The 15,472-nt window shown below is 41.0% G+C and overlaps 1 protein-coding gene across 1 annotated transcript; it reads left to right on the forward strand.

Annotated features, from left to right (window-relative positions):
• Nucleotides 1-3,097: 3,097 nt before the first annotated feature.
• LOC109866263 (troponin I, slow skeletal muscle-like) lies at nt 3,098-13,923 on the forward strand. The gene is made up of 8 exons (XM_020454863.2): nt 3,098-3,252; nt 6,642-6,674; nt 6,872-6,878; nt 6,994-7,035; nt 7,138-7,269; nt 7,364-7,453; nt 8,790-8,966; nt 13,419-13,923. The coding sequence occupies exons 2-8, from the start codon at nt 6,661-6,663 to the stop codon at nt 13,521-13,523; spliced, it is 567 nt and encodes a 188-aa protein (XP_020310452.1). The 5' UTR covers nt 3,098-3,252; nt 6,642-6,660; the 3' UTR covers nt 13,524-13,923.
• Nucleotides 13,924-15,472: the final 1,549 nt, after the last annotated feature.

Genomic DNA, 15,472 nt, shown 5'->3' on the forward strand with positions numbered 1-15,472 from the left:
TAACCTTAGCAAGCAGTTGCTTATCAACAGATAGTTTGTTGATAGTATGACCATCTGTAGCGCATATCTGAAGAGCATCTACAGATGGACTATCTGGACTATCCACATAAAGTGTGATCCTTGCTTCTTATCTGCACAAATAAAACAAAAATAGACCAAAAAAAAGGTTGATCAGTACAACCTTTATCAAACACCCAAGCTAACATACTAAAGTTGGCTAGCTTGCTAGCTACTTCCAGACACAACTGAAAAAACACCTCACTCTGACAATTTTACTGGCCCAAGCAGAGCTGGTTAGGCTGTTTTCATTCAAATGTAGGACGTTAGTGACTGTAACTGTGCTGCTGGCAACAATTTAATTACATGTTTTGTTTTTTACCTAGGTTTTACTGACACCGGTCATATTCAAGGGGTGTTGTGAGTTCGTAAATTCATCAGTTATTCTGCGCTCTGGCACACTCAGAAGAGAGTGCTCTGAAATCGGCTTAGATCTGCGGAGTGAATTTACAAACACACCCATAGTTGACATGGTGACACTACAGTCCAGAATGTCAGCACCTGTTTCATATGGCAGGGTGCGCCAGTGACAACAGGCCTAGTTAGTTATTGACTCTGGACAGTAACCATGGGGGGCATCATGGTTTAGAATTTGGTTCATGAGAACAAGAGCTCAACTGTGAATTGAACCACAGCAATGGCCACTGATTCAAATGGCAAGATAGAGTGGTGTGGTGTTAGAGAATATACCTGTCCAAACAAGCTTTTTATGATTTAAACAGAGGCTATATTAAACTCGGATAAACATCTTTAGACTTAAGACGTTGAAGACTGTCATTAATGGCCTCCTCACAGTTTTAATTTACTTCAATTGACCATGCCATTCTATTCAAAACTACTCTCAGTTGAATTATAATTCTGTCTCAGAATCCCGGCAGGGCCAAGCACAAACCAGTCCAATGTGATTTACTCAATTAAGTACCTTAGGGATTTATTGTCCTTGTGAAGCACACACACCCACACAAATGCATGCTTGCACACATGCACACGGACACGACCACACACACACCCACACACACAAACAAGCACATGCATGCAATAACCTGATCAAAGAGTAGCAGGATCAGATGGTGGTACAATCCCATGCTATTGTATGGTGGATATGATCGCATTCCTTTAATCAATTCCAGGGCTTAACATTGTCTGCAGTTCATTTTCTAATCAGGCCATGGGGGGGTTGCTGTTCTCAGGGGGCAGTGCCTGTCTGTAAAACCTCTCTCATTACCAGCCAACAGAGAACACAGCAACCAGTGCTTAATTTCAGGCTCTAATTTTCGGACTGTATCGTTCCGGAACCCATTTGCCAGGATCTGGTACCTCAAGTGGCATGAAAAATAATTGTCACTGTTTGCAATGTAAAAATTATAGTAAAGGCAATCAGAGTTAATTAATGTTGACTCCTCTGTAATGCTCCTGCCCCTTAAATTATTTATTTATTTTTTGTTGGGCCGGCTCAGGGTCACGGTTTGTGCAACATTGTAGCCTATATAGACCAATGAGTGGCCATTGCTGTGGTGAGAGAGCGTGCCATTCTATAATCTCGCTCTATCTGCTCTGATGTACAAGAGCCTGCAACTCTCTCTCTCTCTCTCTCTCTCTCTCTCTCTGCAACTCTCATCTCTCCAGCGTTGAACTTCATAATGTATTTCCTTATAGAGTCATAGCCGCAAGAAGAGTGCTGGAGGTGCTGCAGCACCTCTGATGAATTGAAATACTTTTGCTACAGTTATATAATTACTGCTGTCTGTTCAGAAATAAATGAAATAATTCAGAATACTATACCAGGAGTAGGCCAATAATTTAGCCACAGAGGATCAATAGTTTATAGCCAAGCTGTGGATTGTGTGTAGCCCAATCACAAGGCATTCCTACATTCGGGAACACGCTGCAAATCTGTCAGTGAACAGCATGAAGCCAAAATAGGCCTTTGGAATATTTCAAATACAATAGCGTGAAAACACAGGTTGGAAAGCAATGTCTCCTGCTGAAAAGAGAAGACTCTTATCTGTCTGCTGTAGGCTACAAAGTTATCAACTTCCAAATAGGCCTATTGAGGGAACAGCAATGTAAAACAAGAGAGAGATAAGTTTTTGGTACTGGCGCATCGGCCAATTGCCGGTGAGTGAGCTGCACATCATTTGGTGAGTCCGTTAAACTGGAAAGCTTTTTTAGAAGTACAATTTCCTCCTCATATTGTACAATATGTGTCCTCACACACACCTAGAACCGGTCTACTGATGTATTGAAGACAAGGTCATTTTTATTCATCTCAGATTGTCAGTTTGTCAGTGTCAAAGTATCCTGTCATTTCGATCATTTGTGAGGTATTAAAAAATATTCTGCTAAAGTCTGCATCATCAAAAATGATGTAGAAGTGTATGAAATGGTTTTATAAAAGGCCAACATTTTCCCAGACACTAGGCTACAATTTTTTTCCCCCATGTGTGCAACTTCTGCAAGCGCCTCTACTCTACTGTTCTATGCCTGTACTGAAAAGCGGTGATAACGCATGCAATACTTTATTATAAAGATGATTTGTTTTTCTGATTTCTGGTACATCAAAGCCCCCGCAAGTCACCGCAGGCTCATTTTTTGTTCCAACAGAGAACACAGCAACCAAACTGTCAGCAGAATCTCTCTCATTACCAGCCAAGAGAGAACACAGTAACCAAACTGCCAGCAGAATCTCTCTCATTACCAGCCAAAAGAGAACACAGTAACCAAACTGCCTGCAGAATCTTTTTCATTACCAGCCAAGAGAGAACACAGTAACCAAACTGCCAGCAGAATCTCTCTCATTTCCAGCCAACAGAGAACACAGTAACCAAACTGACTGCAGAGCCAACCTATTGGATCACTTAGGTCTGAAGAACACATCATATGGTCTGAAGAGAATAGAATACAGAGCTATGTTCATTTGAACAACTTCCTTGACATACTTTTCATTGCTGGCTTGTCAGTCACCGTGACTGAGATAAGATAACAATGACCAACCCCCAACATCCCTAACCAAAAGGTAGGACTGGAAAGTTCAGCATTATAAGCAGTGGATAAGAGAGACCAGCCCTAGGGTGTGTTCTATTCTGAGGTCCCAGTGACGGGCAGGAAGGACAATGGGAGACAGCTAAATACTCTGGTGCATTCTACTTCCCAGCACTCTGAGCCTCTACAGAACATATCCCTCAGCACAGGAAGGTAAGACAGGACTCCTCTCTCATTCTGATATTGAGGAGACAATACTTTTCTGTATTCTTTGAATTTGAGGTTCAGGTATAATTGCAGAACATTAATTGTTTTATCATAATTATCTGTGTATTTCAGTATGTAGAAAATCTGCCATTATTGAGTCATTTACTATTTATTTTACTTTTTAGATTTTAGACAATTTACATAAGGGCAAAATTAAACTGTAAATCAGAAGCAAATCTAAAGAAATCACATTTTAAGGATAGGCCTATAGAAAAATCTGGAATTAAAATATAGTTTTTCCTTATTTTCCTTTTACAATTCATTTGTTTGGGAAATGTATTTTTGACTTTCAGGTTTCCAACTGATTTGTGGGATTTGACTGTGACATTAAACATTTGACTCAGACAATAAATTCCAACAGAATTAAAGAAGTTGTACAGGCTTTTAATGTTTAACAGTTATTTCCATAACCTCTAAGTATTCCACATTGTTTCATATTACTAATAATTCAAACTGGGTTGCCATCTAAACTGGACACTGCGACATTCCTCATGGAATTGGAAATTCTAAAAAAGAACCTCTTAATCCCAACCTCCTGGTCCCTTTAAGGAGAATGCAGCCTGACAGGTCTATTTGTGGAGCGTTATCCAGTGGAAATGAGCAGGAGAAAGCTGGGATTGTTATCTGTCTGGAATAGTTACCACGCCAGAGACGATGAACGCCTCTCCCTCTGTCTGCCATCACTTTATTTTCTGGGGGAGAGCCATTGTCAGCAGAAGGGGGATGGGCCATGTTCTCCAGGCTCCAGACCGCAGACTCCATACCCCAGGCTCCATAACCCAGGCTCCATAACACAGGCTCCAGGCCAGAGGGTGAGCCGTAGTAGTAGGGTCTGGTGAAGTAAACCACTTGGAGCCCTGAGTGACCACTTTTAACCTGTTGATAATGTACTGTAGTAGGTGGAGAATATCAAACCATGATAATATACTGTAGTTGGTGGAGAGTAACAACCATCATAATGTTCTGTAGTTGGAGAATAACAACAATGATAATGTACTTTAGTAGGTGGAGAATAACAACCATGATAATGTACTTTAGTAGGTTCTCGATTAACAACCATGATAGTGTAGTAGGTGGAGAATTACAACCATGATAATGTACTGTAGTAGGTGGAGAATAACAACCATGATAATGTACTTTAGTAGGTGGAGAATAACAACCATGATAATGTACTTTAGTAGGTTCTCGATTAACAACCATGATAGTGTAGTAGGTGGAGAATTACAACCATGATAATGTTATGCAGTTAGTGGAGAATATAAACCATGATAATGTGCTGTACAAGGTGGAGAATAATAGCCGTGATAATGTAATGGGCTTTTTTTTATCTCGCCTGAGTAACCTCGTTTCACTGCCAAAAATAAAATGAAACCATCGGATGTTCAGTGAAATAACAACAATGTCAAATACAGGTAGCTTAGTCAAATAATTAACATCCAATTACATTAACCGTTACTCTCTGGCGAGAATTCCACTAATGGTTCGTATGTAGCCAAACGTAGCTGCTGCTCATTCCGTTTGCTCGAAAATTTATAAAAATGGTTCAAAAAAGGCCCATGTTCATAGAGACACATACCAGCCCTACTGGTAGTACTGCTATTACCAGCAATACTGCACCTGTCGACGACACAAGTTGTTCTGCTTCCATTTGTTGTTATCCCAGCTAGCATGGACACTGACAGTTGTGAATCTGATGCAGCCGAGGAGCTACTGCCCCCTTACCCGGAAAGCACCGAACAACAGACAGGGACATTGGACCATTGAAGAGGCGCAAATATGATGAGAACTACATTGATTTGGGGTTCACTTATATTGGGAGTAGTGCATTTCCTCAGCCGCAGTGTGTTATATGTGCAGATGTACTATCTCACAACTCAATGAAACCTTCACTCTTCTGCAGACATTTAGAAATGAAACATGCCAATTTGAAAAATAAACCACAGGAGTTTGGAACTAAGACAACTTTCGAGTAGTAAGACATAAAATGGTATAAAGGTATAAAAGCAACAGATAACATTAATAAGAAGGGGCTGGAAGTGTCTTATATGGTGAGCTACCGAGCGACCATGTAACGCTATTACAACATACAGAAGTGCGCTGGTTATCAAGGGGCAAAGTATTGGCATGTTTTTTTTTTAAATTGAGAAACGAGCTTAAAGTTTTCTTTGCTGAGCATAATTTTCACTTGTCTGAATACTTGCATGATGACGAGTTTCTCACACGACTGGCCTATCTGGGTGAGGTTTTTTCTCGCCTGTCTCTATTCAATGTGCAGGACAAAATTGAGGCTATGATTAAGAAGTTGGAGCTCTTCTCTGTCTGCATTAACAAGGACAACACACAGGTCTTTCCATCATTGTATGGTTTTCTGTGTGCAAATGAACTCAAGCTTATCCATTTGATGCCCTGCCTCCAGTCCACTCACCCCTCCAGTCCACTCACCGATATCTGAACAAGAGAGCCTCAATCTAAATTGCAACAAACTGTCCTGTGAAAATGTTATTTAATCAGAAGCCACTGCCAGGGATAGGGCTGCGGTCAGAGTATCCCGCCTTGGCAAATTGGGCTGTTAAGACACTGATGCCCTTTGCAACCACATACCCATGTGAGAGTGGATTCTCAGCCCTCACAAGCATGAAAACTAAATACAGGCAGGTTTGTGAAAAATGATTTAAGACTGAGACTCTCTCCAATACAACCCAACATTGCAGAGTTATGGGCATCCTTTCAAGCACACTCTTCTCATTAACCTGTGGTGAGTTACTCACAATTTTTGATAAACAAATAAGGTTTTATATGTAAGATGGCTAAATACAGAGCACAATTAATGATTATTATTATATTATTATTTGTGCCCTGGTCCTATAAGAGCTCTTTGTCACTTCCCATGAGCCGGGTTGTGACAAAAACTCACACTCATTGTTATGTTTAATAAATATATCTTATAGTTTGTGTGTGTGGCAGGCTTACAATGGTGGCAACAAAAAAAACATTTGAGAGTGCGCTGACCCTGGTGCTAGAGGGGGTACAGCTGACCCTGGTGCTAGAGGAGGTACAGCTGACCCTGGTGCTAGAGGAGGTACAGCTGACCCTGGTGCTAGAGGGGTTACAGCTGACACTGGTGCTAGAGGAGGTACAGCCGACACTGGTGCTAGAGGAGGTACAGCTGACCCAGGTGCTAGAGGGGGTACAGCTGACCCTGGTGCTAGAGGGGGTACGCAGCTGGATGTTAAATGTTTGAAGGGGTACAGGACTATAAAACATTTGGGAACCACTGCTGTAGATTTGTGGTCTCTGTCACTTCAGAAACAAGAAGTTTTATTTTTGTCTTCCAGGGGAATCTACATTGCCAAGATGCCAGATCAAGTGTAAGTATATCATGTTTCCGTTTTATTTTCCAGCAGTCCCCTTTAACAGAAGGGTCAGACATCACATGGCAGTTATCTTAAGAAACACTAGCAATGACTGCCTGATCAATTCTGTCTGCCACATCAGGAAGTATTCCACATACTTTATCTCTAATGCAAAATGATGTTTACACTAAAATGTGTTTTTTTCTTTACAGACAAGAGGTAAGAGCTCTAATTGTATTACATACATGCTGATCAACTCTGGTTAATTGAGACATACTGTCAATCATAATTTGACTATAACTAAATTAATCAAATTGATTTAATATTTTTGAAGCAAAAGTCGAAGATCTCTGCCTCCCGTAAGCTCATGCTAAAGGTGAGTCTATAGCCACACTATGACTACAGCAATAACACTTGACTGTTTGACAACTACCTATCATATGTGGCAATACATTTTCAAACTTAAATGTATTTTCAGAGCTTAATGGTGGCCAAGGCGAAGGAGGAGATCGAGCAGGAGACAGTGGATAAAGAGGAGGAGAAGGAGAGGTATCTGGCTGAGAGAGCTCCTCCCTTGCAGACTGGTGGCATGTCGTTTGCTGAGCTCCAGGTACTCCCACCCATACATACGTTCAATAAACCTGTTGACTGTTTATGATCCTGGGTGCTGGGTAGCTCATTGCTGATTCTAATTTCCCCAACAGGAGTTATGTCAGGAGTTACATGCTAAGGTTGATGTGGTGGATGAGGAGCGATACGACATTGAAGTCAAAGTCATGCACAACACCAGAGAGGTAACGTAGCCTACATGGTGCTGCTTGAATCATACACTACATGACCAAAAGTATGTGGACACCAGCTCGTCGAATATCTCATTCCAACATCATGGGCTTTAATATGGAGTTGGTTCCCCCCCTTTGCTGCTATAACAGCCTCCACTCTTCTGGGAAGGCTTTACACTAGATATTGGAACATTGCTGCGGGGACTGGCTTCCATTCAGCCACAAGAGCATTAGTTAGCTCTGGCACTGATGTTGGACGATTAGGCCTGGCCCTCAGTCTGCGTTCCAATTCATCCCAAAGGTGTTTGATGGGGTTGAGGTCAGGGCTCAGGCCAGTCAAGTTCTTCCACATCAATCTTGACATACCATTTCTGTATTGACCTTGCTTTGTGCACGGGCATTGTCATTCTGAAACAGGAAAGGGCTTTCCCCAAACTGTTGCCACAAGGTTGGAAGCCCAGTATCATCTTAAATGTCATTGTATGCTGTAGATTTCCTTTCAATGGAACTAAGGGGCCTAGCCCGAACCATTAAAAACAGCCCCAGACCATTCTTCCTCCACTCAACTTTACAGTTGTAACTATGCATTCAGGCAGGTGGAGTTCACCTGGCAACCCTGATTCATTCGTCGTACTGCCAGATGGTGAAGCGTGATTCATCACTCCAGAGAACGCATTTCCACTGCTCCAGAGTCCAATGGCGGTGAGCTTTACACCACTCCAGCCTACACTTGGCATTGCGCATGGTGATCTTAGGCTTGTGTGTGGCTGCTCAGCTATGGAAACCCATTTCATGAAGGTCTGGACCAACAGCTATTGTGCTGATGTTGCTTCCAGAGGCTGCTTGGAACTCAGTAGTGAGTGTTGCAACTGAGGACAGACAATTATCCACTGTGTTCTCGGGGACCTTCAATGCTGCAGACATTTTTTGCTACCCTTCCCCCAGATCTGTGCCTTGACACAATCCTGTCTCGGAGCTCGACGGACAATTCCTTTGACCGCATGGCTTGGTTTTTCATCTGACATGCACTGTCAACTGTGGAACCTTATATAGAAAGGTGTACCTTTCCAAATCATGTTCAATCAATTTAAATTACCACAGGTGGACTCCATTCAAGTAGAAACATTTCAAGGATGATCAATTGAAACAGAATGCACCTGGAGTTCAATTTCGTGTCTCATAGCAAAGGGTCTGAATACTTATGTAAATAAGAAAAAAATTGCAGAGATTGCACAAAGAAGTCTGATACTTATTTCCATTGTGGTCCCAGATGCCTGTTGTGTAGCCCATAAAGATTGAAGCAACTTTAGTTTTATCTCTATGATTGTCCACCTCTTCTGTCCCACAGATCAAGGACCTGAACATCAAGGTTCTGGACCTGAGGGGGAAGTTCAAGCGGCCCAACTTGAGGAGGGTGAGGGTCTCTGCTGATGCCATCCTGCGCTCCCTTCTGGGCTCCAAACACAAGGTCTCCATGGACCTCCGGACAAACCTGAAGTCAGTTAAGAAGGAGGACACAGAGAAGGTATGTTTTGTTTGCCGTGGTATAGTTAGTGGGTCCTCATCAGACCAAAGGTAGCAAGCAATAGTGCTGCTCAGTCCTGCTCCTCTCCTCTCTACCTGACTTTCCCTCACAGTCCCTTCAGTTTCCCTAAAATCATGCAAGTTTGGCTCGCAACCAAGTTTTCAGTGTCTATTTTAAAGAAGTGATCTTTGTGTGTACTAATGTGTGCTGGTGAACTATAGAATAAAACTATGGATTTGGAACATCTGACTGGTTCTTGCCAGACCGGTTGTAGTGGGGTTTGACCAAAGATAATGATAATCACAATCTCTACTGCACCTGCTGTCTAGAGAGTTGAAAACAGCAGGTCTGGGACAAGGTAGCACATCCAGTGAACAGGCCAGGGTTCCATAGCCGCAGGCAGAACAGTTGAAACTGGAGCAGCAGCACAACCAGGTGGACTGGGGACAGCAATCAGTCATCAGGCCAGGTAGCCCTGAGGCATGGTCCTAGGGCTTAGGTCCTCCAAGAGAAAGAGAGAGAGAATTAGAGCATACTTAAATTCACACAGGGCACCAGATAAGACAGGAGAAATACTCCAGATACAACAGACTTACCCTAGGCCCCCGACATAAAGTATTGCAGCATAAGTACTGGAGGCTGAGACAGGAGGGGTCGGAATACACTGTGGCCCCGTCCGACGATACCCCCGGACAGGGCCAAACAGGCAGGATATATCCCCACCCACTTCGCCAAAGCACAGCCCCCGCACCACTAGAGGGATATCTTCAACCACTAATTTTACCATCCTGAGACAAGGCCGAGTATAGCCCATGAAGATGTCGCCCATGGCATGAATCCGAAGAGGGGGGGCGCCAACCCAGACAGGAAGACCACGTCAGTGACTCAATCCACTCAAGTGACGCACCCCTCCTAGGGACAGCATGGAAGAGCACCAGTAAGCCAGTGATTTTGCTAAAAATATTTTTTTTACGTTCAAACGACTCTCCCGTAAAGTCGTGACTTGCGACATAAGCCTATTTTCCTGAATCGGGTCACATATTTCCAGGGTAGCCTAGTGGTTAGAGCGTTGGACTAGTAACCGGAAGGTTGCAAGTTCAAACCCCCGAGCTGACAAGGTACAAATCTGTCGTTCTGCCCCTGAACAGGCAGTTAACCCACTGTTCCTAGGCCGTCATTGAAAATAAGAATTTGTTCTTAACTGACTTGCCTAGTTAAATAAAGGTAAATAAAAAAAAGATATATTGTGGTGGCTGTAAAAATAAAACAAAAAGACTTTCCTGCTCCTCTCCTCTGTACCGAAGTTTCCCTTATAGTCCCTTCAGATTCCATTAAATCCTGTTAGTTTGGCTGTTCAGTCATCTGAAGGGAGAAGACACATTTTCTGAGGATTTTTTATTGTTGTCAGTAACACCAATGTATAGAAATGTAAGTTGCAGGGGGGTTTATTGGTGGGTCTACATGCTGTGTAATAATAGGTCATTACCACTAATTACTTCAAGTTCCTTTGATAACTTTCAGCCAAATATTCTACTGTATGGCTGTAACTATTATTTAATGTCATTCTTTAATGCCAATACTGCATTGTGTATTATTTATCCTATGTGGTATTATTCTGTACTGCCATCAGTGTTGTTATTACATTGGTTGCACAAGTTCTTTTACAGAAGTTGTTTAATTGTTGCATTGGTAAACATAGTATTTTGCATGAAAACGCTACAGCAGTGTGTTCCATAGTGGCCTTTATTAAGGTGTTTTATTGGTAAACGTAGTATTTTGCATGAAAACGCTACAGCAGTGTGTTCCATAGTGGCCTTTATTAAGGTGTTTTATTGGTAAACGTAGTATTTTGCATGAAAACGCTACAGCAGTGTGTTCCATAGTGGCCTTTATTAAGGTGTTTTATTGCTCTGCCATGGGCGAGCATCCAGAGTCATCCCAGACACTACTGATTTGATTAGATTTTCTTGAAGCTTGCTCATGCGCAAACTAATTTACGACCCTGTGGGGGAAGATCAGATAAGATCTCATCCCTGGAGATTCTCACAACAGGCTGGAGAGAGAGTGCCATAAATATTTTCCCTTCTCAAGCCAAGCAATTAGTTCCTCTCTCTCCAAGAGGTGAATGTTTAGTTTTATGTTTATATTGACGCTGTGTTTACAGCCCTTCGTGCATTGCCATTTGCCATTAATTCATGTACATATACAGTGCCTTGCGAAAGTATTCGGCCCCCTTGAACTTTGCGACCTTTTGCCACATTTCAGGCTTCAAACATAAAGATATAAAACTGTATTTTTTTGTGAAGAATCAACAACAAGTGGGACACAATCATGAAGTGGAACGACATTTATTGGATATTTCAAACTTTTTTAACAAATCAAAAACTGATTTTTCAGCCCCTTTACTTTCAGTGCAGCAAACTCTCTCCAGAAGTTCAGTGAGGATCTCTGAATGATCCAATGTTGACCTAAATGACTAATGATGATAAATACAATCCACCTGTGTGTAATCAAGTGTCCGTATAAAAGCACCTGCACTGTGATAGTCTCAGAGGTCCGTTAAAAGTTCAGAGAGCATCATGAAGAACAAGGAACACACCAGGCAGGTCCGAGATACTGTTGTGAAGAAGTTTAAAGCCGGATTTGGATACAAAAAGATTTCCCAAGCTTTAAACATCCCAAGGAGCACTGTGCAAGCGATAATATTGAAATGGAAGGAGTATTAGACCACTGCAAATCTACCAAGACCTGGCCGTCCCTCTAAACTTTCAGCTTATACAAGGAGAAGACTGATCAGAGATGCAGCCAAGAGGCCCATGATCACTCTGGATGAACTGCAGAGATCTACAGCTGAGGTGGGAGACTCTGTCCATAGGACAACAATCAGTCGTATATTGCACAAATCTGGCCTTTATGGAAGAGTGGCAAGAAGAAAGCCATTTCTTAAAGATATCCATAAAAAGTGTCGTTTAAAGTTTGCCACAAGCCACCTGGGAGACACACCAAACATGTGGAAGAAGTGTGTCCAAAATTGAACTTTTTGGCAACAATGCAAAACGTTATGTTTGGCGTAAAAGCAACACAGCTCATCACCCTGAACACGCCATCCCCACTGTCAAACATGGTGGTGGCAGCATCATGGTTTGGGCCTGCTTTTCTTCAGCAGGGACAGGGAAGATGGTTAAAATTGATGGGAAGATGGATGGAGCCAAATACAGGACCATTCTGGAAGAAAACCTGATGGAGTCTGCAAAAGACCTGAGACTGGGACGGAGATTTGTCTTCCAATAAGACAATGATCCAAAACATAAAGCAAAATCTACAATGGAATGGTTCAAAAATAAACATATCCAGGTGTTAGAATGGCCAAGTCAAAGTCCAGACCTGAATCCAATCGAGAATCTGTGGAAAGAACTGAAAACTGCTGTTCACAAATGCTCTCCATCCAACCTCACTGAGCTCGAGCTGTTTTGCAAGGAGGAATGGGAAAAAATGTCAGTCTCTCGATGTGCAAAACTGATAGAGACATACCCCAAGCGACTTACAGCTGTAATCGCAGCAAAAGGTGGCGCTACAAAGTATTAACTTAAGGGGGCTGAATAATTTTGAACGCCCAATTTTTCAGTTTTTAATTTGTTAAAAAAGTTTGAAATATCCAATAAATGTCGTTCCACTTCATGATTGTGTCCCACTTTTGTTGATTCTTCACAAAAAAATACCGTTTTATATCTTTATGTTTGAAGCCTGAAATGTGGCAAAAGGTCGCAAAGTTCAAGGGGGCCGAATACTTTCGCAAGGCACTGTATATTGCATAGTTAACTAATACTGTTTACATGTGTGTATATCTATCAAAAAATAAGATTCCAAGTCATTTGCATTATCACACATAAAGAACCACCTTCAATAGAAGCAGCTGTGTCCATGTGTGTGTGTGTGTGTGTGCACGTGTGTGTGTGTGTGTGTGTGTGTGTGTGTGTGTGTGTGTGTGTGTGTGTGTGTGTGTGTGTGTGTGTGTGTGTGTGTGTGTGTGTGTGTGTGTGTGTGTGTGTGTGTGTGTGTGTGTGTGTGTGTGTGGTGACTATCAAGAGCGTAATGGGCCTCAACATGGTGTTCTAACCGGACAAGACTGTAGTGAGCAGAACCTAAACAATCACCATAAGTTAATAATGGGTAAGGTCATTCACAGTCGATCACTCTGACGAGTTCCTGCTAGACGTTTTTACAAATAGTGTGATGCAACGATGACTTTGGTTGTTGTTTTTTTAATAATATACTGTCTGGAGTTTTGTTTGGAGTTTTGTTTAAATTGTCAGGTCAATGTTTCCCTGAGTCTGTACATAAATGACACGATCTAACAGTTTGTTTTTGTACCTTGAAGCTGACCAGCCGTAGGGCTGACAAACTGAAATCCTACTGTCATGATAGTGACTGCCATTGTCTGTGTGCCTGCAGGAGAAGACAGTAGAGGTCAGTGACTGGAGGAAGAATGTGGAGGCCATGTCTGGCATGGAGGGCAGAAAGAAGATGTTTGATGCAGCCAAAGGCCCCACCCCATAGACACAGAAGAGAATACTAAACATTTGGTTACCTTCAGTTTCGTGTTTCTTTCATTTTTATTAGTCCCGGACATTCAAAATGTACGAATGGTTGTCCTTTTTATCTCTTGTGAGTGTATCTACTTTGTCTTTCAGTGCCACTAATACAACTGTTTTATTCTTTGTTCAGCATGGTTAATACTGCACAAGCTGTAGGCGAATCACAATTTTATGTTATTTTGTTATGGGTGAAAAAGGGCATGAAGACAATTTCTGCTCCTTACTGATAATATTGGCCTGAGAATAAATGATAAAGTAAGGTAAGCCAGATTTACTTTAAAGCTGAAGATGCTTCAGATGTTTTGCTTCCTGTACATTCATCGTGGCATATCCTTCTACTCCAATAAAAATATTATTATTTATGCAAATGTCTTATTTAGTTCATCCGACTATTGTTGTTAGCGTTCAACACCAAATTATAACTGTAAAGTATCTACTAGAGTGCATACCATTCACACAACTACACTCTCCTGATGGTGTCCTTATGAAAGTAACAACCAGTTCTGAAAGAAAACATTCATGGGAACCTGTGGGTCAATTACGATTGTCGTGAAATGACTGACGTAAAAAAATATAACTAAATATTTCAAAACCTTACTCCAATCATCAGAGAGCAATACTGTAGGACATTATACATACATTATACATACATTATACATACATTATACATACATGAACAAACATTATACATACATTATACATACATTATACATACATTATACATACATTATACATACATTATACATACATGAACAAACATTATACATACATTATACATACATTATACATACATTATACATACATTATACATACATTATACATACATTATACATACATGAACAAACATTATACATACATTATACATACATTATACATACATTATACATACATTATACATACATGAACAAACATTATACATACATTATACATACATTATACATACATTATACATACATTATACATACATTATACATACATTATACATACATTATACATGCATTATACATACATTATACATACATTATACATACATTATACATACATGAACAAACATTATACATACATTATACATACATTATACATACATGAACAAACATTATACATACATTATACATACATTATACATACATGAACAAACATTATACATACATTATACATACATGAACAAACATTATACAGACATTATACATACATTATACATACATGAACAAACATGGACTTTGAGACATGGACTCAAACATGACATCATTATTTCAATAGACAGATGGTACTCCTTTATCAGAGTCAAATAGAAAATGACAAATATTACCATAGCTCTTTGTCTACTGAGAACTTTTTGTAGACCAGGGTACTAAACATTTGGCCCTGTCTGAAAACAACCCCGGGATTAGATCTGAAATAATTTAATAGGTATAAGGAATATGGTAGTACCTCTACCTTTCAATTTGATAGGCCAGGTGAAACATTAGGTCGCTTTTTCAGAACCAAATCTCTTTTTTTTTTAAATGTAAATGGTATTTTATGGGGTCCAGACTTACCCCAATGAGCGATACCTTTCCTCATCCTCGTTGTGCAGTACAGGTGCTCTGGAAGAAAAAAAAACGAGCAAAGGCTCCAAAAACACCCAAATAATGAAACATAGTCATAACATCGTCATGATGATCGTCACCGTCATGACAGGGTGTGCTTTGTTACAATTATTGTTACCAGGTATTAGCCTATTTACCAACCCCAGTATTACTTGTGGAATATTGCTCAAACCCATCCACTCCTCTCATATCTCTACACAAGTGCAGAGGGAGTTTGATTAGGGTTAAGGGGTTATGTCTCGACAGGGCCCACCTCAGTCTCAGAGCAGTAACTGCAGTGAGGGTAGAGGGCAGTGTTACCTAAGTGCGGAATGAACGATCA

This window comes from Oncorhynchus kisutch, linkage group LG1 (genome assembly GCF_002021735.2).
Source record: "Oncorhynchus kisutch isolate 150728-3 linkage group LG1, Okis_V2, whole genome shotgun sequence".
Lineage (NCBI taxonomy): Eukaryota > Metazoa > Chordata > Actinopteri > Salmoniformes > Salmonidae > Oncorhynchus > Oncorhynchus kisutch.

Excerpts from the sequence above, each read along its gene's own strand:
- LOC109866263 (XM_020454863.2), top strand. Across the intron at positions 7,036-7,137 it reads CCCGTAAGCTCATGCTAAAG|AGCTTAATGGTGGCCAAGGC; the intron begins GTGAGTCTATAG and ends ATGTATTTTCAG. Across the intron at positions 8,967-13,418 it reads AGAAGGAGGACACAGAGAAG|GAGAAGACAGTAGAGGTCAG; the intron begins GTATGTTTTGTT and ends GTGTGCCTGCAG.